The sequence below is a fragment of the Athalia rosae genome, chromosome 6 (genome assembly GCF_917208135.1).
Source record: "Athalia rosae chromosome 6, iyAthRosa1.1, whole genome shotgun sequence".
NCBI classification, from domain to species: Eukaryota; Metazoa; Arthropoda; class Insecta; order Hymenoptera; family Athaliidae; genus Athalia; species Athalia rosae.
The window spans coordinates 16,764,186-16,791,741 of NC_064031.1; the positions used below are offsets into that span (position 1 = coordinate 16,764,186).

At 35.6% G+C, this 27,556-nt stretch overlaps 2 protein-coding genes across 20 annotated transcripts in view; one reads left to right on the forward strand and one right to left on the reverse strand.

Annotated features, from left to right (window-relative positions):
• Positions 1–1,845, reverse strand: part of LOC105688658 (RING finger protein 17) — a 75,744-nt gene extending 73,899 nt beyond the window's left edge. Inside the window, exons 1-5 of the mRNA XM_012405162.3 lie at positions 1,617–1,845; positions 924–1,196; positions 684–766; positions 326–529; positions 72–152 (exon numbers count right to left, since the gene is read on the reverse strand). Of these exons, the coding sequence (XP_012260585.2) occupies positions 72–152; positions 326–529; positions 684–766; positions 924–1,196; positions 1,617–1,692 (717 nt within the window). The 5' untranslated portion in view covers positions 1,693–1,845. The remainder of the gene's footprint in view (positions 1–71; positions 153–325; positions 530–683; positions 767–923; positions 1,197–1,616) is intronic.
• A 180-nt stretch (positions 1,846–2,025) lies between these two features.
• LOC105688642 (sex determination protein fruitless) lies at positions 2,026–27,253 on the forward strand. Of its 19 annotated transcripts, none has more exons than XM_048656545.1 (6): positions 2,026–2,165; positions 2,247–2,370; positions 10,271–10,824; positions 11,791–11,970; positions 13,979–14,102; positions 17,470–18,565. In XM_048656545.1, exons 3-6 carry the CDS (start codon positions 10,294–10,296, stop codon positions 17,808–17,810), a joined length of 1,176 nt encoding a protein of 391 aa, XP_048512502.1. In that variant the 5' UTR covers positions 2,026–2,165; positions 2,247–2,370; positions 10,271–10,293; the 3' UTR covers positions 17,811–18,565. The 19 variants fall into 19 exon arrangements, with proteins under 19 accessions (XP_048512502.1, XP_048512497.1, XP_048512504.1 ...); XM_048656536.1 differs by lacking the exons at positions 2,026–2,165; positions 2,247–2,370; positions 17,470–18,565 and adding exons at positions 8,614–9,636; positions 12,819–13,002; positions 25,250–25,386; XM_048656538.1 differs by lacking the exons at positions 2,026–2,165; positions 2,247–2,370; positions 17,470–18,565 and adding exons at positions 8,614–9,636; positions 12,819–13,002; positions 23,542–23,678.
• The last annotated feature ends 303 nt before the right edge of the window (positions 27,254–27,556 follow it).

A 27,556-nucleotide genomic window follows, 5' to 3' on the forward strand; every position in this document is an offset into this window, starting at 1 on the left:
TGAACACAGCAATGTAATCAGTTTTTTAGGTTCGAAGAATTCAAAGAAAAATTTAATGTTATTTCACTCACCCTTACAGCCCGCTTCACTCTCTGGCGGGTCTCTGCCAATTTTTCAACCAAGTTCAGAAGCTGCTCCTTCATTTCTTCATTCTGAGGGCATAAAAAGATATGTGAGAAAGACTCCATCAGATTTTTTATACTCTGCGTTCATTCTACTCAATACCAAACATCAAATACTCTCGATGCAACAGAAATAAAGGGATACAAATATTAGAAATAAAGTTACATCAAAATATACCAGTATTAAAAATACGAAAACAAACCTTTTGTGATTGAGGCATAATCTCGTGGCCTTGATGTGACAAGGACAAGCAGTATGCACAAGCAGAGACTTTGCACTTGACGCAATAGCATTGTATGTCCTGATTGCTGTGGTATTCACATTTATTGGACAATAGTTTGTAAACCCCACCAGGGTTATTGCCCAGTAAAATTCTCTGGTGATTCTGCAGAGCTCTACCATGGATCTGTTTCACACATACAAGTCAAATTTTAAATGAGGCACCAGATTCTATTGTCGGGATCAAACAGCTTTCAAAATATAAAAGCATTGAAAGCTATCACACAGAATAAAAATGATGACATGTTGAGAGAATCAAAACAAGTAAATTTTGGACAAACCTTCGTGTAGCACGGGCCACAGAAGAAGACCTCACATTGGCGACATTGGTATTCAGCTTGACTCCCACATTCTGAACAACTGTCTATAGGATTTAAGAAAAAAAAAAACGAATAAGAATTCCACAATCTATCTATGGAGTGAATTGCCCGATAAATTAAATTAATAAAGTGGTGTTCATGAGTGGGTTCATCAAAAGGTAAAATTAAAATAAAGCAGAAAAAACAATTTTCTATACAAACCTAGATTTTCAGGCAATAGCTGTTTAGACCGAGCTTTTACCAAGGGTTGAAAGTCAAGGTTTGGCTCATTCGATAATGCTGACACTTGATTTGAAGTAAAAATTCCCATGAGGTATGCGTTGATGGGTATATTTGGATCATCTTTTGGATGAATCTTAAAAACCGTGCCACAACTATCACAGAACTTTTTTGGACTTGTTTTGATACAATGCTCGCATATCGAGTGTCCACATTCAAGAAGCCGTGGATACTTGCCTCGATTGTTATCTGACCCTGCAAATTGAAGTCAATGCTATGAAAATAAAAATATGGATATAATTGGCAGGTAGGCAAGAGCTGAACGAGAATAATTGAGTAATTTCAGAAGACTTAAGGACATAGACAAAGCATCTGATTCCTAATAAAATCGGGTTCATTGTCACGATTTCGTGTATGAACTTTTTTTTACGTGATTCAACAATCAACTCACACACGTGATCATCAGATTCAACACACAATGAGGGTCATTCATTAACATGCGGTAAATAATTAGCAGTTCTAAATAATGTAAGACTATTCGGATTACAGGTAGCCAACCGCGTGTAATCTTAGATTTTCTGTAGTTTTGTTTTTCTAATTGCTATTGTAAAATCGTTTGCACGAATTCAGACAGCATGCATGATACGTTGATACAAAAATTGAAAGTGTTTATACCTCGTTTATTGAAGAAGACATTCTTGCAGGAAACACAAGCAAGATATTTTAATTTTCTCTGGTCGACAGAGTACATCTTTATGCGACGATTGCCACTTTACAACTAATTTATTTACGTACGCGAAGATAAGCACACACGTGAGTACTATACCGGTACACTGCACCGTATTCTGAACGCTTTGTTGTTATTCAGGCCACAACTGCCCTCTCGGATAAACGCGGAACCAATGCCATCTGAATCGCAAAGTTATACTATTCAAATAATTGTCCAGTCAACGACAGCAGCGACGCGTCTTTCACACCCGCTGCTATGTTCACGCAATGTCTGTTCCTCATTATACATATATTGTTTTCTGCGCCATTTGAAATCAGACAAATCTGTGAAACATTTTTGGTTCTATAAAATTACAGAAGTGCCGAATTTTCTCCGTAATTAAGTCGGCCAATATGAAATGGAAGTATTCAATCAAACACCCCACTCCTCATCTTCACCACAATACTTCACGACAGAGATGTACCAACGAAAATAAAAATCATTTAATCTAATTGGTACAATAATTCGAAAATGATACATTGCGTATAATATAGACATATCCTCGTGGATTATCATTTTTTGATTTTCAATTCCAGGTTCAGTCGGATGAGAAGATAACAGATTAATAATGGACAGGAACCATGGTCATCGATAAAGCTTATGTCTACCTTTCGAATTTCGTACACGTGCCATTTTTTGTATGATATTCTACGCTTACAGGTAATTTTCGCTCATTTTTTTCTGCAATTTTTTAAATACTTTAAATCTTCCATATAATTATATAATATTAATCCTACAAAATTTACGACTTGCTTTGATCATATGCGTAAAATAATTCTGCTCTGAATTTCAAATCGAAAACGTACAACGGTATTCATCATAATTCCTTAATTTATAAAATATGTTTATAAAGGTGTACAGGGACCAACAATAGTTGTAACCGAATCGTAGTTTCTAGTATATTCTTTATTTTATAATAGGCACTCCCCTCAACGTGGCTAATTGTAAGTCTGAAGCTTCCGGTCTTTTTGCAAAATATTGTTGAGGTATCAGGGGCGCCTGATATTTCTGTTGCAAATATTCAGGCTTAATTGTACGGCATCGTCGAATACATTTTCGAGACATTGCAAAGATCTTGAAATCTTGATTACCTATCAACTAAACTTAACATTTGCAAACCTGATTAATTAACATATTCGACTATTACAGGACGTATGACGGTACATTCTTTAATTTCCATGTATATACGCATAAATTAGGCTTTAAGTTATCCCACCGACCTAGCACTGGGTGCGGTTAAGAGAGCGGAGCCGTTATAACAAGCCACCAAACAAGCACATGCCTCCGTTCATAGCATTCGCATCAAGCCTAGCCATCGGGTAGACAAGGTCTAGGTTGCCATCGTTACGTTTCGTGAAGCTATGTGTACCAGTAGAGTATAATGAATGCACGTGCGCGTATACACCTACATACATGACGACAATATCTATATATGTCGTATCCGCACATAGGTATGTACGTACGTACACAAGTAATATACCCATATACCACCTCGAGGAAGTATATGTGTCACTTACGAGAGTGTAAATTGGTAGCGGTAACAACATACCGTACATGGATGTAGAATTCTGTATTCGAGCACACCCGCGTGTGCATAAATGCAGGTATATGTGTGTCCACACTCGTCTTCGCGGTTCAAGGTCATACGCGAAGCCCGGATCCGCGTTTTCCCGACCCCCACTATACCTCTGTACGCCGCGGTGCTCTACGGTTTGACTATCGCCCTTACATTTCGCTCTGTGCAGCATCGATTTATCCATAAAAATACCGTGCGCTTCAATCTATTATTTCCCTATCGCTCCTGCAGCCTCGCTCCGATGCAAGTGAACGTCCGGCATAATGTCCTACATGAAGCTAAAATGAGCTACTAGAGATCACGAACATCTCAGATAATCAGATAGTTACCAGCCTTTTTACAAACCTTTCGTAGATCTCTCTCCATAACTTTACAGACTATTTTTTTTTACAGTTACTCCAGAATTACCGCTCGAAGGGATGTCCTTTGTATGATAAACTTTTTTTCTAATAACTAAAAAATACACGCAGCATCCGCTGATTAGATTTATTATGTATATGGTGGCCTCTCGGTGCGATTCGATTCCGTGAACTTTTTTATTTATCAACCCAGATACTGAAATTAAACGTAGTAATACAGATACTGCAATACAAGTGGTATTTGGAGAAAAAATCGCTTAATTCTTTTATTTGCTTCTACCTTTACCTAGGGCAATTTTTTTACAATTGTATATAGGTAATACGAGAAAGGATGAATAAATGCTGTACATTGCATTGTTCAATTTCATATACGAGCTGCAGGAGGCGATATATTTATATGTTGCATGTGCAGGTGTAGCAGAAGCGCACGCGGAGTTACCGAGTATGTAGTTGTGCGTTATATGAGTGAAAAGAAAAGAAAAAAAAAATAGATTCTACTCTATATAGCAAGAAGAGGTGTGGAAGTGTGAAAATACTTTTGCAAAACCGAACAAAGAATGCGGGTGACGTAAGAGGGTCTACTGCAGGAATTGTACCAAATGCAGAGTGGCAAATATGCGACGAGAGAAAAACAGTAGTGTGTACTGCATATACCTTCAGAGGAAATAAAGAAATAGAATGAATGAAATAGGTAAAGTCAGGAGTGCAATCTCAAAGTAACGCTGCAGCGATTTCATAACAAGTAAATAAACTCTCTCTCACACACATTTTCAACTGGGTGTAGCTAATTCTCTGTACGAATATGACGAAAAAGTATATAAATGTAACAAATCGCTAGGTGCACACGTGGCTCATCCCTGTAATGCATACACATGCATTACACATATAGTACATGCTATGGCAACGTCTACTCCCTTCCACCCACCCCTACAACCCCTCGAGCTTTCTGATCCCTTCGCATTTCGCGCTGCTCGTCGTATAAACTTCATATAGTATAGTAGTACTATACGCCTACAGTTATCGGAGCAACAATCTAAGATGCATAATGCATGCACGCATGCAGAATAGTCACATATGTAGTAAAATGCACCGAACACGGGATGTATGTAAATACGACAATACGTTATACCGTATACCTTTATGGATTACAATTAAGTAGGGTCGTTCAGTGATTGACCTTTTGCAGAATTTCGTACGGTAAAAAAAATGAAAAAAAAAAATTACCCTCGTTCCAAGTACGCGAATTTCATCTGGAAACAGCCCTCGCATTGTATTTTGTGCATAAATATAAAATGAACAATAATAATAAAAGAAATGGTTGGTGATACTAGAACAAAACCGAACGCGATATACTCCGCTACATATGAGGTGGACATCGCTTTGGCATAAGTTTTCAACTTATGAACTACTATACATTTATACACACATACCTACTTGTAGGAAAATTTATAAAGTTCGATTGAAAAGTGATAACCGTTGCTTCTCCACCGTATTAGCTACAGAGCTTGAACTTCAAGCGGGTGAGATTTTTACGGCTGGTGATCAGAAATAATCAGTTCCCTATGTATAATAGGAAAGATATAACTTGATCAAGAAAATTATTCTACAGATAGAGTACCATAGAATTATAATTGCGCGAATGATGAATAATTATTTTCTTTTATCGTCGTTGGTATAATACCATCGTCACCATCGTCATCGTCGTCGTCACCACCGCCTTGATAATAATAATAATTGATTGTTGTTGGCGAACGTATGTCAACGTCGTCTACTAGACATAATGATACACAATATATAGTGTATAAAGTACTTTATCATTTTCCCTGTTTCTCGTGGATATACATTTAGCATTTAACAATAAGTGGTCAATTTCCGTTTCCAGGCCAAATATACGTATATCTATATAAATTTATAGATATACATGTATCTGAGTAATCTGGTAATTCCATTCATGTACGCGGGCGGTAGTGTGAGGGAATCCAGTGGAGTTGAGAATCGAGTTCCGCATATGTGATCATTGGTAACATCTTCACGAGTATTAGGTATAGTAATACGTGTAGGTGATGGTTTTTGCTTGATATAGGAGGTTGGTTGCTGTGCGGTGTCGTTGCTGGCCGTGAAGAGAAGTTCGCATCACTTACTCTCCTACAAGCAACGCAACAGAGTAACCATGAGAGAGGCTCTCCTCGGTCGACACGTGTATCCACCCTCATCCCTCCCATGATCCCCTCACCCCCTCGCCCCCTCGCCCCCTTTTCCTCCTCGCCACCTCCCTTCGTGCCTCTATCGGGAGTCCTCGCCGCGTTTCCACCCCTATGATACACCCACAAGTAGTTGCAGCAAACTACATGTTGCTAATAGCTTTCTAGCTACCTGTCGCTCAAAACATCCTCGTTATATATAGCATGAGCCTAGCGCACTCCTTTTCATAAAAATCTCTTGACACCAGTATCGATGGCGAAAAAGACGTTATACACTGTGTATGGTTGCTACGTGTATACCCGTACGTCATGTTATCAAATATCTCAATCTCGGGTCAATATGAATTTTTTGGCTTCGCCAGCAGAATCGTTTGCGAGAATTTTTTTTTCATAAATCCCAGTTGTAATCGAGATAGCTGCGTATACCTTTACAAATACAGAAATTATGAAAGAATGGGGGACTAGATTTTTTTACCAAGAGCGAATATTATAATTATAGGTACGTGGGTAGCGATATACGTGGAAATACTTATAAAATACAAAAAACCTTACATCGATTGCGATTCATGGTAATCCTGTTAATTCTATAGTCTCATCTACTTTTGGCCGCCTGTATCGTTTTCTGTAATACCCAGTCACATTTTACTTGGATACAATATTAATCAATGTGGGGTTCGTGGCGTGAGGCTGTTTAGTAATGTGGTAACTCGGTGTGACGTGTCGGTAGGTAGATCGTGTTAAGTTACGCTAAACATGCTTTCCAAATATAATATCAAATTCACAAATCGTAGGGCGTCGGATTGAGGATTACAGATACATGGAACAACGGCGACGAAGTATCATACTCAAAATTTTGAAAAATTGATCGAAACCTTTTTTTCAAATCACGAACCCTTCGCCCCGGGTGTTAATTTCGAGTTGAAATTTATTATATTTAAAAATATATACCGAGAAGTAGGCGACACGAATGACGATTTGTCTGCTGCATTGACGTGCAGTGTATAATCGCACTAGTGCAGTCAATCAATCAAGCATAAAATTCTTCCTTTATATTTCCCACAGTCAATCAGCGGAGGGACCGCGGTGGTTTGACAAATCAAAAAAATTCACTTATGCATACGTACCTACAATATACATATATACACATGGATTTGCATACATGTACGCGGCATCTATAGGAATTTTGTACCCGTATAGCGAGAAAAATGAAATAGTAACGTACCTGGTTTTTTTTTACTGGAAATAGAGGAAACGCAAAAGAATAAAATAAAATCGGGTTGACATGCGCCACTTTTTTATTGATGCTTATTTACGTACAATCTAACAGTGATATTCATTTTTGTGCAATGATGAGAGTTACAACCAAACTCACAATTGATATCTCACAATCAAATTATCTTGGCTCCTCGCGGTTACATTTGCGCGCGATAATCGCGGTTGCATTACTGCAACCAACCGATCAGATGGAGTTTCACGAGCTGTTGGTACCTGGGAATGTAAAACGATTATTAAAGAGCGTTGGGTACCCTTGGCACGTGTTGTTATTTTTGTCGTGGAAAATTTTCAGCGGGGTGAATAATGTCATTGACAGGGGGTAATAAGGGGAGACAATGTTATGTGTATGCAATGTTCGCCTTGCGAAAACGTAAAGAATAATTGGAACGCGAGTCGAGTGTCGTTTCATAGGATCGTTTCGATGTACGTTTTCCAAATATTTCTGGAACACCCCTCTGTATAAAAATCGTGCGCCTTTCTATCGCTCGACGATTTTGCCATCCTGGTATCCATGCGGTCCACTCAATTTGCGTACCCCTTCCGTCGTCGCCGGTCGTAGTTGTCATAGCCCGTTGCCGCGAGGATGGATCTGCGAACATCGAGGAGTCCCGGATACTGGATTGTGGGGCGGTGTTGATAGGGGTTGGTTGGTCCGGGTGGCTCGGAGGGTGGTAGCAGTTGAGGTAGAGGTGGAGGTGGTGCACATAAAATCCTTCGCACATGCCTGGTGCATTCATTAGAGGGGATATGCGGCTGCAGCCAACACATCCCTGCATCATACCGCGGCGTGCACTTCGTGCGCAACCCTCTCGCGAACCACCCGTCGTTTTATCTGGATCTACTACTCGAGAATCGACTAACGCACCCTGTTGAAAAAAAATATTTAAAAATCCGTTTGATTCAGAGTTTTCAAGTGCGGGATGTACCTCCGTTTTTGTGCAAATTCGGATAAAAATATATCACATTTAACGGTATACATATAGTTACCGAGATTTTTTGTCTTTTAATCTTCTAATCGTTATTCATCATTGCGAGTCAATTTCTTACGAATAATAATCTAACTGGTCTAAATAATTTAATTACAGTGCGGAGTTGATCGTTTTTAAATATATAAATGAAAGTTGACTAACAATTGATCGAAAGGAAACGAATTGAATAAAAACAACTGTAAATGTTCTAACTATAGTGCGACGTTGTTTAAATTCTTCTTTCTAAATATTTGAATCTATAAAGTTTTTTGCCTCACTTTTTTGGTATTTACAATGCAGACAATTTATCATACTTGTTGTAATGAATAAATTCTGAAGCATCAAGGAAGATTCTGCACGGAAGAAAGGCTCAAGTCCTTCGACAACCAAAGATTGCCGCCAATTTCAACTTCATCGTACCATTAGGCCCGCGGCTCTGGGCAGCCGCCAAAAATTTCAAGTCCATGAATTTCAGTAAACCAGGTAACAATGCGCTCTTTGAAAATTGTGTGCGTTGCTCAATCTATTATTATATAATCTCTAATCCGTCTCAAGGATTCACGTTCGAAGAATTCACTTGACGAATCTAAAAATCCGAAATTGTATACACGTAAAATACGATAATCGAGATCAAACCTATGAAGAGCAAAGCAGAGAAGGGGAGAAAAAATTCTACACGTGTAACTCGTGGTTATATTTGTTCAGAGTAATTTTGCTCTTATCTGTTCGAGCATAGATCTGATAAAATTTGCGTTGATGTACACATCAAAGATATTGCTGGTTGCTTTTACTTTGCATGGTCGCAAGATAATATGCAAGGAATACAATGTCAGCTAAAATTATTTACACGACAACGCCAAGCTGAAAGATAATAAATAATATTTTATCTCACTGCCAAATTGTTTGGCCGTCTGACATGAAATTATTTAATTTTTTTTTTTCTCTTGTGTCAACGTACACAGAATACAGCTTGTGCATGCTATGAAACGTACCATGGTAAAATAGGTATACGTATCTCATTATATTTGTTAATTGAATCCGAAACCGACTCATCATTGAAGATCAACAACGAAGATCAACATCGAAGATCAGAAGTTTAAGTATTGAATTTAGTGAAAATAATAACACATTAGACATTAGATTTGATATAAAGCGCGTGTTCGCAGCTCTCATTTCTAATAATCACAGACTATACGCTATGTTCAAAACTCTAAAATCGTTATCCCATTCGACACGCTGTGAATATTAAAGCTGAAATTAGGTCAAGATGTACACTAGGGATACATTCTTTTACGTAATATGTTCGAAAATATTCGAAAACCTGCTAAATAAAGTGAAAAAAGTAAGCCGCTACACGCATCGGCGGACACGCGGTGATGTCGCGTCCAATACGGCGTTTGAATTTGGGCGCCCTTTTCGCTCGCTGGTTCGGCAGATGCACGAAGGTCAAAAGTATTTTAAAAATAAGGCCGTAAGCATTAGCAGATTGATATGGCAGTGGATGTTAAGGGTCGGGTGGCGTTGTAATGGCAAAAAGTTTGCGAAAGGTGAGTAATTCAACGAATATCAACAAACCCTCGTTATATTTTATTAAGCAACGTGTTCAGTGTCACCTTCAGATTTGTAATGATATGAAAAATCTCTAAGTTGTGTATCGTGTAGCCTCTGAATGTATGATAAATGAAAGTTAATTTTTCGCGAAAGAGCGTAGGTACCAGAAATGCACAGGCAGGCGACAATGGCGACCAAGCTTCGCGAATCGTGCGACATTGTCGAAAACATTTACTCCGAAATATAAGAATTAACATATTTGTGGGTGGTGTATATTGCGACGCAATTTCCACTCTAACCTCGTCGATAGGCTGACTAGTGGCATTTGAAGGAATTTGCAATCGTGTTACAGTAGACTCGAGGTCGTGTTGCAAAAATGTTTTTGACACGTGTAGTAATTTGATCGTGAACCCTGAAGGGTTTTACAGTTATATTGCAATGTGGCACGTTTGCACAGTGTGGAAGAAATAGAGATTGTGGAGTGAGTGTTTAGAGTTTATGCTCTAGTGTGTAAGGGTTGCTTGTATCCGCAAAACTAATTTCGAACTCTGGAGTAACGTTATTTATTTATTTCTTTCTTTCCTTCTCAAACCTAGGGCCCATAGTTTAGCGCAGTTAGTTTGATTGTAGGGTTGGGACTGGAGATAGACAACATGGACCAACAGTATTGCCTCCGGTGGAACAACCATCCTGCCAACCTGACGGATGTTTTAAGTTCATTACTTGCACGTGAAGCACTTTGCGATGTCACGTTGGCCTGCGTCGGTGAAACTTTCAAAGCCCATCAGACTATACTGTCAGCTTGTAGTCCGTACTTTGAAAACATATTCCTTCAGAACACTCATCCGCACCCAATAATATTCCTAAAGGATGTTAACGATACAGAAATGAAAGCCTTACTGCATTTCATGTACAAGGGAGAAGTTAACGTTAGTCAACATTTGTTACCAATGTTCCTCAAGACTGCGGAAGCATTGCAAATTAGGGGTCTCACTGATAATAGTGTAAATAACAAAACTGAACCGAAAAGCCCATCCCCTGAGTCAGAGACGCAAACCAGTGCAAGGCATCACGAGTCGCCCAACCCTACATCACACCCAGATAAAAGGAAACGAAAGAATTCTGCCAGCTATGATGTCTCCTTCACTGGGCCCCCAAGCGAGAGATTTCTATCCGATTCTCAGGTAAGTTCCAATGCAAAATCTTATATTTATTTTTTGTCATACTGTTCCAAATACACAATAGTCTCAGCAATTTTTCAAATAGGTTTTTTTAGTTATATTTAATGCAGGAAAATTAAATTCTAAAATTACTATTAAAACGTGACTTGTGCACCCAATACATTGAGTCTAAAATATTTAATATTTGCAATACATTGTCCGTATATTTCTATGAGTGTTCATATTCCAGCTTCACCATGTATAATTGCCACGTTTCATTGTATAGGCTACTAACTGAGTTTGATGAGCATTGTAGATGTTCAATTTGTTACCAAAAAACTTATGAAATACACGAACATCAGAAATTTATTTTATATTCAGGTTCCTCTTTTGGTGTGTGTACTCAAAAAACTAGTACTCATTTCTCAAGAGCCTTCAACTTAACTCAGGTGGCAATAAATGTTCTTTTGCAAATAGTCTAAGTGATTGAAACCCTAGAATATTTCAGTAAAACACATGGAGCCTAATTATCATGTAATCCTTGAATATTTCAAACATAATTTAATCATACATGAGAACCTTGTTGGCATGAGATCCTTGACATTTCCTTCAATTCTCAATAGAAAAAAAACGAATTGCATTAGGTATTTATGCGATGATTTATAAAATATTTTGATCATATTTTTATTTGAATTTTTAGCAATGCGTCGCCAATAATATTGATAGGTGTAAGCTTATGTAATTCTAAATTTGCTTACTTATTTTTGTCCCTGTACAGCTGTTCAGATAAGATTAGTTCCAACAGTGGGTTTGTGTATACTGTAAAAATTTCAAACCGACTTTGAGTTCTTTCGTATGGATCAGTTTAATGAATATTGTTTTTTCGTTTTATTTTATCTGATTCTCGAAAGAGAATGTACTTACTTACAGAATAACTATCTCACAATCAATGAAAGATACAATTCACACAGTAAGTTTCTTTAATTTCAGGCATCATCTCAATGTAGTTACAAATCAAGTCCCCCAGTTATTCCGAAATTAAATAACACACTGGGAAGTGATTTGGAGGATGGTGGAAGACCCATCTCTCCAGCATCCCAGCCTCAGCCTCCTATAAAACAAGAACTTGACCACCACATGCCTGACTTCCATGACAACATCTCCCTTCCTGTAAGTATACTAAAGTTGGCATTATTATCCGTTCATATTCACTATCCGGCATAGAAATATCAATTTTAGAAGGCTACACTTATTTTACTTACAGACTTTATTTGTCCAATCTATGAAAATTTAGCAATAAATTTATGCGTCCGATAAAATTTTATTATTGACATAAGTACTGGCTTTATTTTGGGGACAAGTCTGTCGAAGCGCAGCAATAGCGAACCTCTGTTGCGTAAATTAAAGTACCAGTTTGATCAAAGAGAAGCTTATTTTGCACCATTACTCAGATTTCTTTAGCGTCAAAGTGGAATTTTGACAAATTCTACCCAAGTCATCAGTTAGGGTTACAAAAGCATTACACATTTGATAACTCATCATTAGTCCGATGAGATAAATGTCAATAATAGTGTATAGCATTTGTAAGTGAGGCTACTTGTTGGTGGATACCTTGTACAAATCATATAGATAACGATTATTTTGGAGGTGATATGGTATTTCATTTTACAACTAACTGATATATTTCTTGCGATTATCACAGCATTTATTTTTTGATTCGGTAATTGGTATGGTCTAAGTTTATTTTTGACGTTGACGTTGACGTTGAAGAGAATTTGCCTTGTTGTACTGGATAATGATACGTTCTGACCACACATGGTTTCTTTACTAGCTCCTGAATAAAATCAGCGAATTATTTATAGCAATATACCATCCTGCAAAATCTCACATTAGTCAAATAAAACATCTGAAGGAAGGGATATTTCATTTTAGTGAAAAAGTGAATAGCTTGTTAACCTGCGGGAGAAAAAATAAAAATGTGTTGATTAAACACACATCCTCTCCTTCTCTGTTGACAGACTAATGTGGCGAGGAAAGTTCAAAGAGATGGGAACAGTGAGGAAACTATGGATGATCAGAGTGTGATTGATTCTAACAATCACAACTCTTCTCTAATGCGTATCGCCAGCAAAACTGCTATTATGGCTGGTGGCTACCTTTCGGTCAGAGCACCAGATGCCCTATTTTACTATCAGGGGAAACGTAATGAACTCATGGGATCTCTCATACCACCGCGAAACTCCAAAATGTTTGAGTCACACAGCATAGTAGAAACCTTTAATGGACAGTCTTGTAGTATTGTATCGAAATCAAAGACAACTGACAATGCATCGCATAGTGATGATCATTCCGCTAGTAATATTGGTTCAGATAACTTACGAAAACAAATATCAGTCATAAAATCAAGCTCCCAGGAATCGTTCACTCGACCTCCATGTCAAACGAAACGAGTCGGAAAGTTCAGGGCAAATTGGTTAGATATGTATCGTTGGCTTCGGTATGACAAAGAGCTGCATATAATGTTCTGTAGATATTGCAGAAAGTGGAGTGAAACTATTCCGGATATTCGTACTTCCTTTGCGGCAGGAAATGGAAATTTTAGGCTTGAAATAATTAATCATCATGACAAATGTAAAGCACATAATTTATGTGTCGCAAGAGAACTTGAATCTAAGGAATACGTATGTCTTAATATCTAAACTCAGTTACAATTCATTCAGTGTTTCAGTTGCACTAACAATTGTAAAGAACAATAAATTTCAATGTTACTTTAGATAAATCCATATTTGCTTCACAATTGTCGGAATGATCTATCAATAATAAATGAACAAAACTCCAGGTTTACATAAAACTCATGGACTGTTACAAATTCTTTAGATTCGTGGAAACGATATGATATATTTACAGATTTTATAGAGTCCAGAAACAATTTACGGATATTATATATTTTGTTATTCATTAAATGAAATAAGGTTAATAAATATAATTGTTATTCCATACAAACGCAAATCATTCCAGAGACAAAAATTAAATAGTTTCAACAAAAATCTACGTAGTGTACCCTTATACTTTGTGAAGTGGGTAGTCATTTTTAATTTCTCAAGGCATAAGTTTGCAAGTTACTTTAGTAAAATAATTAATATGTAATAACTAATAATGACTTGATTGTCGTGCGCAGGGACATCCTGTAAGTCTCTTAGGAGAGGATGGAGGGCCGCCTACAGGTGCCCTCAGCGACGGCGTACCAGGAACAGAATCATCTGAACACCAGAACCCACACGAAATGCTTGACGGACTTGATGGTAAGATCTGAACTCATTAAAATAACATTTCAATATTCTCTAACATATTTCCTATGCTTTATTAATAAGCATTGGTTTTCTGGATGGTAAATTAAAGAGAAACAGTACTGATACATGCTTTCCTGAATTAGAACTTCTACTTTTCTGATATCCACAAACGGAAACTCTTATTCTAACAAATGTCTATGGATTTGTATATGCGTATACAAACACATGATCTTGAACGTAACACTGCATTTTTAAGTGTATTTCAGAAGTTCATAGCATTTAAATTGTACAGATTACCGAGATCAGACCATTTCGGTAATTCTAGGTGCATTTGAATTGACATCATTTTAATATTCATGAACATACATAGTTTGAACAAGTGCAGGTCTTTTATCAATTCCTCAAAATCTTATTCATAAATTAGTTTTTCATGATAGGAAATATGTTAGATGAAGCGAAATCGAGGGATGTGCATGCTAAATAAAATGGAAATTTTAAATATTTTAATGTAACATAAAATATCCCTCTATTTCCAATGACGTGGGTAGTCATGTGTAAATTATAGGATCCAGGTTATTTTGTAAATTTTAGTCTTGTGGTGATGGTATTGTGCATTTGCTGATTCAGTGTGTTAGAATTATGCAAGCGTGTTATCATGACAGCACCTAACAATTTTGGTTTGGTAAAACTATAAGCAAATGGACCATACTTGCGACATTTGTAAATGACGCGTGGGTTGCAAAGTAAGCTTGTCGATGACTGCTGAATTGTCATACATACAAGGTATTCTTTGAAGGTACTTAATGATTCAAATTTCCAGCATATACATAGACAAATTATGAAGACAAAATTTCTTCCTTGAAATCATTGTAATGAGAAAAGATCTTGTGCCAGTATTCAATTCTGGAAAATGTTCAATACTTATTGAGCAGGTAAATTTTCAACCATAGGTAATGTTCAAGATAAATTACTTTTTTTTCATCACAGTTATGCCTTAAGGTTTTTAAGGAAAACTAGAGTCTAAAACTGGAGAAGAACTGTCACTTGGTCTTACAATTAGACAATACTGAAGATAACAATGCATATTGAAGACCTTCAAAAAACACCCCATACCAGAAGTGAATGCGCCCAATTGCGTGTATGTACGCGTACGTGTGTGTGTGTGTAGGAGGTAAACATGATGTGTGTATGTATGTTTGCAATGTTCAATTGCTGATTTACTAGTTTCGTATAAATTGGGGTTTCCGGTGCATGCCTGCATTCTACTCTCTTGCATTCTTGCCGTGTCTACATCAAGTACCCCGCGAACTCAATCATCATTCCCAAATCTTAAACTGTTCATTTGATGCATGGTGTTATTACTTGACACTGTCGTTTCAAAGGAAATAAAATAACTGCGTTTTAAAATGCGAGTGAAGAGAAAAAAAGCAACAAACCGATGAAGGAAATATCACTGCCGTGATGAGTTTGCGTTCTATTTAGCAACAGTCTTGACAATGTAGTGTGTGAAATAAGTAGAAGAGCCGAAGATGAAATGACGTCGTCAGTTGGCAATTTACGATGTTTGAGAAACGTAAGCATAAAAGTATCGCTATTAGTATTCTTTTTTACTTTACACATAATTGAAGTAGGTGTGTGCTTATATAATATATTTGCTACAGTAGGTTCGGTATGTTGTTTAAATTGATTAAATGTGTTTTCTATTAAAAGATTGTAGAGCCTGGACCTCTTTGGTAGATTCAATTATCATGAAACATTAAAGATTCAAAAGGGATGTTATATTCCAGGATCGACAGGAACTAACGAAAAAGAAAAGGACATAAAATATGACAATTATAAAATAGACACACACCTTGGTTTGGAATGTTGTAAGATCTGTGGGAAAAGCGTGGCCAACGTTAAAAAACATATGAAATCTCACTTCCCTGATAAATATCAGTGTCATATATGTCTGATATCGTTAACCAGATCTGATAATCTGAAACGACATATTAAGCTGAAACATGGGATTCGAGAAGGAAATCTTTCTTCGTCATTTATGCCTTTGGATGCGAAACATTTTTTAGGAAAAGATAACTCGGAGTATCTCACCTAAGCACAGCCAGGCATCAACACATAATCGATGAAAGAAAATTATCATTGAAAATTCACGCACATATATATCCTTCCTAATATCCAAAACGCCCTAAAAATAATATATTTTTCCATCGTTGTAATTGCCTTCTTGATTATTTATTTAGGGAAAACAGTATTATACAAAAGGTTGTGAGAAACGTCGAAGACTGAATAAGAATTTAGAGTCATTGAGAATATGGCTCCATTAAGTCATTATAACTAGTCTCAAGCCCATAGGCTAATGTAAACAGGTTTTAGGCTTTCTTGTGGTGCCTTTTAGTACAAGACTAATCAATATTTAATCTTTAATACATAATTTATAACCGTACCTAGATTATGCATGTCTGGGACCAACTACAATCCACCGCAATTCTTCATCTTTTAGATGGTCATTTTTACCTTCACTTTTCTCTATTTACAGATCCGACATTTTTTACTTCTTCAAGCATTGAAAGTGTGCCGGTATCGGATGTAGGGAAAGTAAATCTGTCAGATTTTTATGAAAAGCTACCGTATACGTATACCAGTAAATGTAAAATATGTGGGAGAGTCGTAGCGAATCTCAAAAATCATTATTTGACGCATAATCCAGGAAACTATGTGTGCCCTAAATGTGGCTGTCATAGGACGAGATTAGATAATCTGAAGGATCACATTAAACGCAAACATCCTGACGTAGAATGAGTTAGTAGCAACACATTTTTCGGCTAAACTAAATCTCGTCTACAAACTTGATAAAAGTTTAGCGAAAATCCAGACTCATGTTATTTCCTCCAAAAAAGCTGCAAATGCTGCTGCAGCCGTTAATATTTCATTCAGTTTTTTTCATTGTTCATATGCTAATAGTAGGACGACGTCAGCACCACGTACAGCCTCATCATTTACCATTGCTTTGTACAAACACAAGAGATGAACGGTGAATCAGAACACGCAATTGTGTTTTAGCGACGATCGTACCGATTGAAATTTCGATTGTATGTATGTACAAGCTAAGAAGACGCAGTCCTAGTATTGCCATAATAGAGATATCAATCTAATACATGATTTAATATTTTAGATAAGTAAGATATGAGTGTGACTAGGTTTAAGGAAAATTATTAACATAATTGAGAATCGCTACTCGATATAAGGGAGAGAAAAGGTCAAGAATTTCGGATAAGTAAGTGAATGATTGATGGCAGTGAATGTGAGTAGTGAGATTGTAAGATCATGTGTTGCCAAGGGCTAAGGGGGTTCTCCTCTTCTCTCTCTCTCTCTGTTCCAGTGTTGGCCAGTGATGTCTCACTGAAGAGAGAGGAGGAGATTTCCTTCCTAACACAACCAGCGGAGCTCCGGCTTTCCTGCTGGATGCCTCCTCCCTCGCGTCCCTCGGATACATGGTTAATGAGAGGGGCAGAGGCAACCAATGGGTATAACATGTTCATTCCTATACCTGGTGATTGCAGTCCTCAATTATACAGTTGTCGCCAGTGTGGTAAATCCGTCAGCAATCGTTGGCACCACATCCGCTCCCATCAATCGCAGAATTGCCATTGCCCATTTTGCAATACTGTATTCACTAGAAGTGACAATCTTAAAGCACACATAAAAAGTAAACACTCGTAATTTGTGTAGATGATAATCGCAGATTAATTATTCCCGAGTTGCATTAAAAATAATCTAGCGTTGTAAGTGATATGTCGTTATACATACTAGATGCTCGTTTTCAACCAAAACGTATAAACGTACGCTGATAATATCTGATACCAATTTCAATCGAGAGATTTTTGATGAAACTGATACGGATATCAGAAGTTCATTCCAACTCGCTGCACCATTTAACGTTACATCGCCCGTCGCAATCTATAAAGAAAACCCTACAATTAGCACTGAACGAACTCCCGAAGAATGAAGCTACACCAATTGTGCAACTTCATTTGCTTAAGTCTGAGAATTTAGCGATAGGTGACAATATCTCTTTCCCCACCTGCGTTTATCAATGTTGCGGCTTTTGAGCCTCAGGGTTCTTCGCATATTTGGTAAATTTTTCAATACGCATATTGTAGGTATGCTATACTTACTAGACGTGGACCATAAAAAAACAGAACAAGTGATCAAACTACCACACATTTGCTAGTAATCCATGAACGGGCTATTTCAGTCTCCAATCTGGTACTTTGTGTTCAAAAAATAAGCTTCATTACGCATTGATCATTATTGTACCCATGATGTGCCATACAAATATAGTCTTATAAGTATTTAATCTGCTTTTGAAGCCTAATTTATATTTAGATTGTAATATTAGACGATACATTATTATAATCTAAATTGTAATATTTTTGTACTGGCTATTTGTGAAATAAATGATAATTTTACTTTAACAGGTATGTGTTTGTTGGTGGGGTGCAGGGGGCGGGAGGAGGGTCTGATGCAAATTGAATGACGTGTTCCCAACCATCCGTCGTCCCCTGCTGATAGTTCCATTGTCGAATTCAAAATAATTATCATTTTTAACTGGTGTTTTCCCTTTTCTATCTTTCTATTCTATCTCTTCCCTATCTGTCGCTCTCACAAGTAATTACATGCAACTGACACTTCACAAGAATCTAATAATCTAACAAAAAGGATCCTACTTTAACAAAGGTACTCTTATCGTTCCCAATTTTGTGTATATAAATGTAAACTGCTACTATTCCAATTGATCAAGATGTCAACTACCGAGATTTAGTGTGCTGTCATGAATAATAAGTATTACTTCAGGCTACGATACCACAAATTAGCAGTGGCTAAACTAACTCATATATTAGGTGTACAATAATTAAGGCAATTGATCTGGCTGAAATTGGCATAAGGTTTATGTGATCTTGCTTTATTCAAATTCGTTATCCTCAATTTAAAGTCATTGCTCATATTTATAGAGATCTAATCAAATGTTGAAACTGTTTAATTCCTGAGTTCTGTATTATATTTTAACAAGTCGTAATTATCTTGTGTTTTCAATGTCTCATTAGGAATCTCGTCGAATATGCCGAGGTAATTCATAGCTAATTCCATTACATTTTTTGGCTTCCAAATTGAATTTGAAAGGAAATTGGGGTATCCAACACATAAATATGTCAAACACTAGATCATTGCGCAAAATAATAGCGAGCATAGGTGGGGAAGATGCAATTGAGTGACTTGTCTTGTGTTGATGTTGCAGGTTCAAAAGCCTGGCACATGCGGCTGACGTTTGACCGGGTGCCAGGCGGCTGCAACCTTCACAGGTGCAAGCTGTGCGGCAAGGTGGTGACGCACATCAGGAACCACTACCACGTCCACTTCCCTGGCAGGTTTGAGTGTCCTCTCTGTCGTGCCACATATACTCGTAGTGACAATCTGCGCACACATTTTAAATTCAAACACCCTGAAGCGAGAAAGATTGATCTTAATGATTTTATGGCTAGTTCCTTGGCACTGGCTGCCCATAATGATACCATGAACACACTTTCTTAGGCGCTAACGGTAACGTTCCACTCTAAGAAGAGGGTTCGATCATTTTCAACACCAAATCTATAGGTTCTACGCTTAAAAAAATAGTAAAAATAAATTGTTGAGCTAAGATCTATGAGGAATGTTCAGGACCAAGAGGGCAGCCTTATTTTTGGTCCAAATGTTGTGGCAATTGAAAACTATACATAATCGGGAGCAAATGTGGTGCCAATTCCTCCCCGAGTTGCTGCTGAGTAGCGTTAGCATGTTGGCCGCCGGAAAATATTATTAATAAAAGAAGGAAAAAGATGAAAAAAAAGTAATTCATTCGATTTGCAGGGTGAGTCATATAGTTGTTGAAAGTTTTTAGTTGAATTTCATATTAGATTATATAACTATAATTTCAAGTCAATAGCAATATTAAATACTATAATACACCTTAAATGTTAAAATTTACTAATCAACAACGAAAATTCTGTCCTACGTATCGCCAATTTTGATATATATAACTAACAAAAAAGGAAAAAACCACACACAAAAGAAAAAGAAGAAAACTTATTCCTTTCTCTAATATGAACTTTGACTATAAAACGTTACTTGTTACAAACACCTAAAGTCTATATAATGATAAAACTGCACACCGCAACTGTAATGCAGCAAATAGTGGAAATTATGAGACATTCCACGATTGGGACTTAAATCTGTAGGCAAAAAATAATTATTATTGTATTGGATGATTTATAGTACTATATTTTATACTTTATATAATCTACTGTTATATTCTACATTGGTTGGAGATAGTAACGTTAAAACACAATTTATCCAAGGGGTGGTTAGATATTCACAACATCATTGCACATTAATATTTAATTGGTTGGGGTGCAATTCTGTTCTTTTTTTTTTTAAACTATATTTTTTTTGTCTCTTTTTACATGAAAACATGTACCATATAACGACCTATATTCTATTGATGACAAATACGCAGTCCAATAGCTATTCAAAGAGCAATGTTCAGAAAGTTACTGGTATTCAACTATCTTATTTCTAATTTCATTTCTTATATAGCACTTTGCATAGTTATGGCTACATACATACCTATAATTTAATAATATATAACCAGAATATTAATATATTATGCAGATTATTAAGTATAATAATATATTGATAATTTATTTAATATTGTTTTATTGTTTTATGATTTTATATATTCTATTACTGTTTGATGAAGGCGTATACAGCTACACATATTAATTTATTAACATTGAAGAAATGTCACGATGCACCGTAGGCCTACCCCTGGCAGACCAAACGCTGGTTCTTTATTATTATTTCAAAGATACGGTCAAATACTACACTGTAGTTGTTCTACAGTAGCTCATACTCCAGCTTACCAAATATTTGCCGGGCGTTTAGCTAAAGAAAACCCTTATTTTTCTTCGGAATGATAGAAATTCATCCACTTCTTCTAATCCATGTTGTTTGTTTAATATTTTTGACTATAAGAATTCATATTTTATACTAGATTTCGTTACGAGTTTTCGACACTCGTAAGTGCTATCTCAAGCGTAACTTTTGTCATCAAAAGTCGCGTGAGATAGCTCTCTCGGATATTTTGCATTAATTTTCCATAATGTTGGCTTCGATGAAGAAATACTCGGCACACAGATTTCACAAACAAACAGCTTGCACTATCGCAGGCTACTTGGCTGTTATTGAAACTTTTATTGATTAAAATTACTACTACATATAGGTATTTATATATTTACAACTGCGTGGTGTGGAGTGGAACATTGTGATATAATAGATTGGTGCTAACACCTTATTGAAATTGAGAAGAATTTAAAGAAATCGTGCAATATTGCGATAGTATGGAGCGAGGGGTTATTTCTCAATAACTATATTAAGTTTTCGATCGTCAAAAAAAAAAGAGCAGAGGCTCAATGAGGTCATACATTTGAAATTATTAAGAATTCGTGTACATAGGAAATGTGATACCACGACAGGGGCAGAAGAGTGGGTGGGGGGAGGGAACAGAATTAGCCAAGTAAGGGGATTAAACTACCATAAATTGATAACGGCAGAGAACGCATTCAACCGATGCGAGACAAGCTACGATAGTGCGGACAGAAAGAAACTATGGCTGTGCAAGAGAACATTATGAGTGTAGTTAAATAGGATAGGTGTAACCTAGGGACTAGGCTTAGCTGATAGGATAAGGGTACGTTATTGTTTCATTTTACACATAGAAATCTTGTTGAGTGATAACACCTAGCTCCTTGTACATTATTATATTAAATAAATACTATTATTAATATCTCTTTATATAATAATATATACAAATTACTATTAATTATTATATATCTTCAAAAGTTATTACATATATTATGTTATTTTCGTGAAAGTTGTATATCTTGTCGGACTATTCCTACAAGTACGTTTTCATTCTCAATCTGTTACTGCTATTCTAAAGAAATTGTGATTTTGCACGTGAAATTTAGTTTCAAACCTACTCATTGTTAAGACAATGTTTTGCATTTTTTACGCAATAGCAGGAACAACCCAATATTGGATCCTGTATTACTTTTTTTTTTTTATGTTATCTTTTTTGCCATCTGATCTGTCGCCTTCTACCATGAAATTACGACATTGCAGTTACTTACCGGACACGTGCTGTATTGTAATTTGACAGCAGCAGCACACTGCGGCACTATACATAACATAAACGAACTGCTGAAAGTCTAGAGCTACTACGCTACATTTATACTACCGTACCCTAGTAAACATTATCTTAACATTTATTAAATCTTTTATTACATATAACAAATAACGAAAGATCGTTTTACTATACATAAATCATTATATAACTTTGGCTCGAAACGTACAATAGGCACATATTTCTGACCATGCAGATAACTAATTATTAAGAATAACCGATTTTATTACAAAAAATTATTATTATTCTAACATAATTCTTATGTTACATTACATTATACATTTTAATTATAATGTAGATAATATGAATGAAAAAAAAATTAACCACATGTGCATTTAATGTATTTCTACTAATTTTTTGATTAAACATAATTGTGTGTTAACTGTTTGTTTTATTTTCCAGCTCTTTAAAGATCTAGCGCAATATTCACTTTTTCGATGGATGATATACTATGAAAATATTATCAGCTCTGTCGTGCGGATTAAAACTTAATGAGAAACATTGTACAAGTATTACTTGTATGACTGGGAGAGAGGTAGCCAAAAGACCGTTGTCTATTCGTAATGGTTTTGCAAGCCAGGCCTTACATGAGTGCTCCTGCTCCCCACAGTTGTACAACTTGTCACAAACGGATCGCAACAAATTGTATCACAACAAGCTTATGATCCAGGACAGTTATTTCGACTTATATGCAATAGAAAATACACAGAAATAGATAGTGTTAAATTACAAATCAAGACCGAACATTGGCACTACATTACAGTTCACAGATACCAAATGACTTGACAAATTATTAAGACAGTCCTTCAAAGGTCATTCGTGTAATCCTCAGGTTCGTGAACAAGATTGATATTCGTCTTATAGGTCTGTGCTGATTTTTCGCAGTTGTGTAGTAAGTCTTCCATATAATTGTAGTAAGTACTGAATATTGATGAGAACAATAAAACTATTTTAAGCTGTAATACCAGATTTCAATAAATCTTCAAATGCCTTTGAATTCTTGTGTAATTCATTTGTAAGGCGTCTGCTATAATTTTTCCGTTAGAAACGTGCCGTTTGGGGAACATGCAAGTATGAATGAAATATAAGTATAGGTAATGAAAAATTTCATATATCCATAGTTGTGGAATTTTTTTAATTATGTTTAACCAACCCTATTCTCTATTGTTGCAGAGCTCAAGCATTGGAGGATATCTCAGATATTTGAGAGAGTGAGTAACTCTGATGAAAGAAGACGATGCTCATTGTGTGGTAAGGTCGTTACTAATGTAAGAAACCATTACTATGTTCATTATCCAGGAAAGTATGCCTGCCGATTATGTCCAGCCGTTTACACTCGCAGCGATACTTTGCTTACGCATACACGTGCCAAACATGCTGATTTACAATAACAGCAAAAACGTTAATTTCAGTACAATTTGAAAGATTTACTGGTCAATGTAGTCAACTACAGATATTTTATTCTAACTTTTTTTATCTCTGACAACGAATTCTCAAATACAACTCACAAATTGGAATTTGATCTCGAGCAATAAATGAACATAGTATGAATGCGAAAGAAAACCACTTTTCATGAGCCGATCATTTGTCAAAAAGGTTTCGTAGCGCTCAGCTTAACATTTACCTTATGCTGAAACATGGAATATGATTTTGCGGATATTAGAAAATTTGTAAGCACTCACTTAAGAAGTGTAGAAATAAATTGCATACCGCAGTCTACGTGAATAACTCAGGTGCTGAAAAAATTTTTTTGATATCTACTAACTTTCAAAGTGTGATTCGCAGATGGGTGCTATAGATACTCATATGTTCAGCAACCTGATGGGTTTTCAGGACTTCACATCTCGTAGTAATTCACCGAAATTGGAAAATTGGTGTAGAAAAATAATTCTCATTGCGTTAGAAAAGGAGAAGGTTGAAGAAAAAATTTGTTAATTATTGGTAAACTGAAAGCCTTTGTTGTTACAATATATTTATGGCGTTATTGAGAAAAATATAATTTTTTCGGTAAGTCATCGGCGTATGTATGTGCCTATTGATAGACGTATCAAAAATTAATTTTGTTTAATCGAATCATGATCCAAGTATCGTTAACTCAACTGTGTAACACAATGGTACCATGTAATAAAAATGTTCTTCGATTAATGCAGCAACATATTGATAGAATTAAACTGACGAAATTATTAAGTTAAATTCTATCAAGAGCAATAACATGATTCCAAATTCCGTACCATATGTTGACCCACTACCAACGTACAAGGTATCTAATTGTGTTAATTTCATTCCAATGAATTTATTTGTACAGTTTACTTTATTTGATGTAGCTTTACATCGTATTAAGCGAATGATAGTCGCTCTAATGATATGTAATACGAAAAATATTGTAATATAATAATGAATAATATAGAGATTTATTTCAAATTAAATATGTCTTTTATATTTCATCGATAACAATTAGCATTATAATATTATGGGTGGTGGATATTTCTTTGTCCAAAAGGTCGGAAATCGTGTGACTGACTCGTATTTGAATAAGACTACTATTACAGCCAAATTTTATTATAACTGGCTGAGAAAGAATCACGATTCATTCAGACGAATTAATAACTTGATCTTCTTTCAGTCTCATGATGCATGTAATTTATTGCTGAAAATACAGGAAATTCAATTGCTTCACGAATGAGGGAATGAATTGGTCTGAATGGTGTGCACGATTTTGATGCAGATGAATTTATAATAATCTGCATGCTATAAAATCTGATTTTATTTCTTAAGCATTTCATACAATGATCCATGATGCGTTATATAAGGTGTTTGATTTCTACAGAATCATGTAACAAACAAATTAACTGAAATATTTGAGAGAGTTGCGGGTTTGCAGGTTCACTTCCCAGTGTTCCGGTCGGCCTGTCTTATCACGAGATGTTTGCTGTATCCTTGAGCAGTCCTGCACTATGGCGATGCCGAGCCTGTGGGAAGCAAGTAACCAACCGATGGCATCATTTCCATATTCATACAGCTCAACGATCATTGTGCCCTTACTGTCCAGCTACTTATAGCCGAATTGACACGCTACGTGCGCACATACGTACCAAGCACAGAGACCTCCTATTCACAAAATCATCGTTGTAAAAAATAGCTTAATTAACAATCATTGTTAAAAGTATAATGCTGAGAGAATCTTGAATCTTTCGTATATTGCTCCATAAATTCATTAGCATAAAAATGAAGAAGTTTTGGAAGGTCGCATCAAAGTTCTCAAGGCTAAGAGATAAGTATTTACTCAAGTTACTAGTTTGACGAGCTAACAAAAGATATAACGAACAATTATATTTATATCATAATAGTGCACGATATCAGGAGAGACTGATATTTTTATGTGGTTCTACGCAGTTACTGTTTTCCAATTCCTGAATGTAAATGATCAAAAATAAAAAAATTATCTTACTCTATATCAATCATAATTGCTCATCCAAATAATCTTCTTATATCTTTTGAATAGTGTCTATCAATAGCCACATGTGGAGAGATTACTGTCAACTAAATCAATATCCATCCAGTTTTATATAAACGTGAAGTTCACACATACATAACTTTGGGAAATTGAGAATTAAGAATGTATTTTTAAAATTAAGCTCAATCTTAAGAATTTCTATTTTTTCGTGCTAAGTACAAATTTAGGGCATCTCTTTTAAACGAATTAAGGTACTTCAATTGACGCACAGGGCACATTCATTAGCGAATACTTAAATTAATTATAAATGATCCATAGATCTTATCATGTAAAGCGATTGATATAAATATCAAATGAACGATATTTTGTTTAGGATCTTTTTCTCCAATATTCGATGGCACAGAAATTCATCGTACATGTTTTTTCCTATATCCTAATAGTTTTTTGATATGATCATCATTTCTGTGAAAGTCATAATAGATTGGATCAATATTCGTATGATCAAAACACAGAGACTTAATTTAATGAATGGGTTTTAATCATCTGGAAAGAATACTTTAGATGATCTATTCTTGCATTTGTTGTGATTCATATCATGGTTTTGCCTTACCAATAACACTAAATTGAATATAATTAATTAGAATTTTGTTGTGACATTGCTGCGGATGATTCCTTGTATACATACATGGATTCAGAGTATATTTTTTGGAAGAACTGATGCGTTGCTGGGTCTACGTTACGCGTAAACTATAAGTGCATTCATAAATTTCAATTTCAACGATCGTATTTGTTGCTAAATTCTAATTACAATATTCATAATTTATGAAAGAGGAGTTTCATTTGATTTATACACCGCTGTGATGTCACTTAAATAGGTAAACGTAAATGACCATTTATGTTTCTGAATCTGTATTTTTGATTTCATATGTTGCCAAAGTTGGTATTGGTAATTTATGGCCGGAGTTTCTTATTATCATATACAGTATTAGACAAACGAGTTTGTGATTTTTCTCAGTAATTGAAAGTGATTTTACTTGATTCGAAGATAATAAAGAAGATTATTAATTTATTCATATTTGGTATTATAATTACCGATGCTTTGAACTAGTACTATGTATATTATAACTGTTTTATTTAATTGAGTTAATTTTTTTTAATAAATGAGTGATATCATTGATTTCACAAGAATAATTTTGGCCAAAATAATTACATTTATACTGTTTTTCCGATGAGTGAATGTGTAAGAATTTTAAGATACACAATCAAAGCTAATAATTCGTAAAATAAAAAAAATACAAATGAAAAAAATTACTGAAGAAATTAATTTGGTCAATGAAAAAAACGGGACAAAAATATAAACCCTGTATGCTTCAGATGGTATTATCTACATTATTGTAACTATCCCAGGGGCTGGGTGAAACGAAAAGGAGAGAAAACGGTCAGCAAAAAAATTTTGTCCTGATTGAAAACTCATGCTGTGTAAGTCTGTAAAATTGTAAATGAATGTTGTATGTTTACATAATTATAACTCATTTGTATCATGTATTTTTGTGAACAGTATTGAAAGTGTTTCAACTCTACTGTTGTACAGTAATTCAATTTATATACCAGGATGTACCTATAATGTATATAGATATATTTAATTAAAATGAATATCAATTTGTGTAGATCAGGAGTCAATTAACTTCACTGCCCATATAACATTAAATGTTTAGATGCTTGCCATCGCAATAT

Coding starts and splice junctions, on each gene's coding strand:
- LOC105688642 (XM_012405118.3), top strand. CDS start 9,357: ATGTACACTAGGGATACATTCTTTTACGTAATATGTTCGAAAATATTC. Junction 10,825..11,790: donor GATTTCTATCCGATTCTCAG/GTAAGTTCCAAT, acceptor CTTTAATTTCAG/GCATCATCTCAATGTAGTTA. Junction 14,103..17,469: donor AATGCTTGACGGACTTGATG/GTAAGATCTGAA, acceptor TCTCTGTTCCAG/TGTTGGCCAGTGATGTCTCA.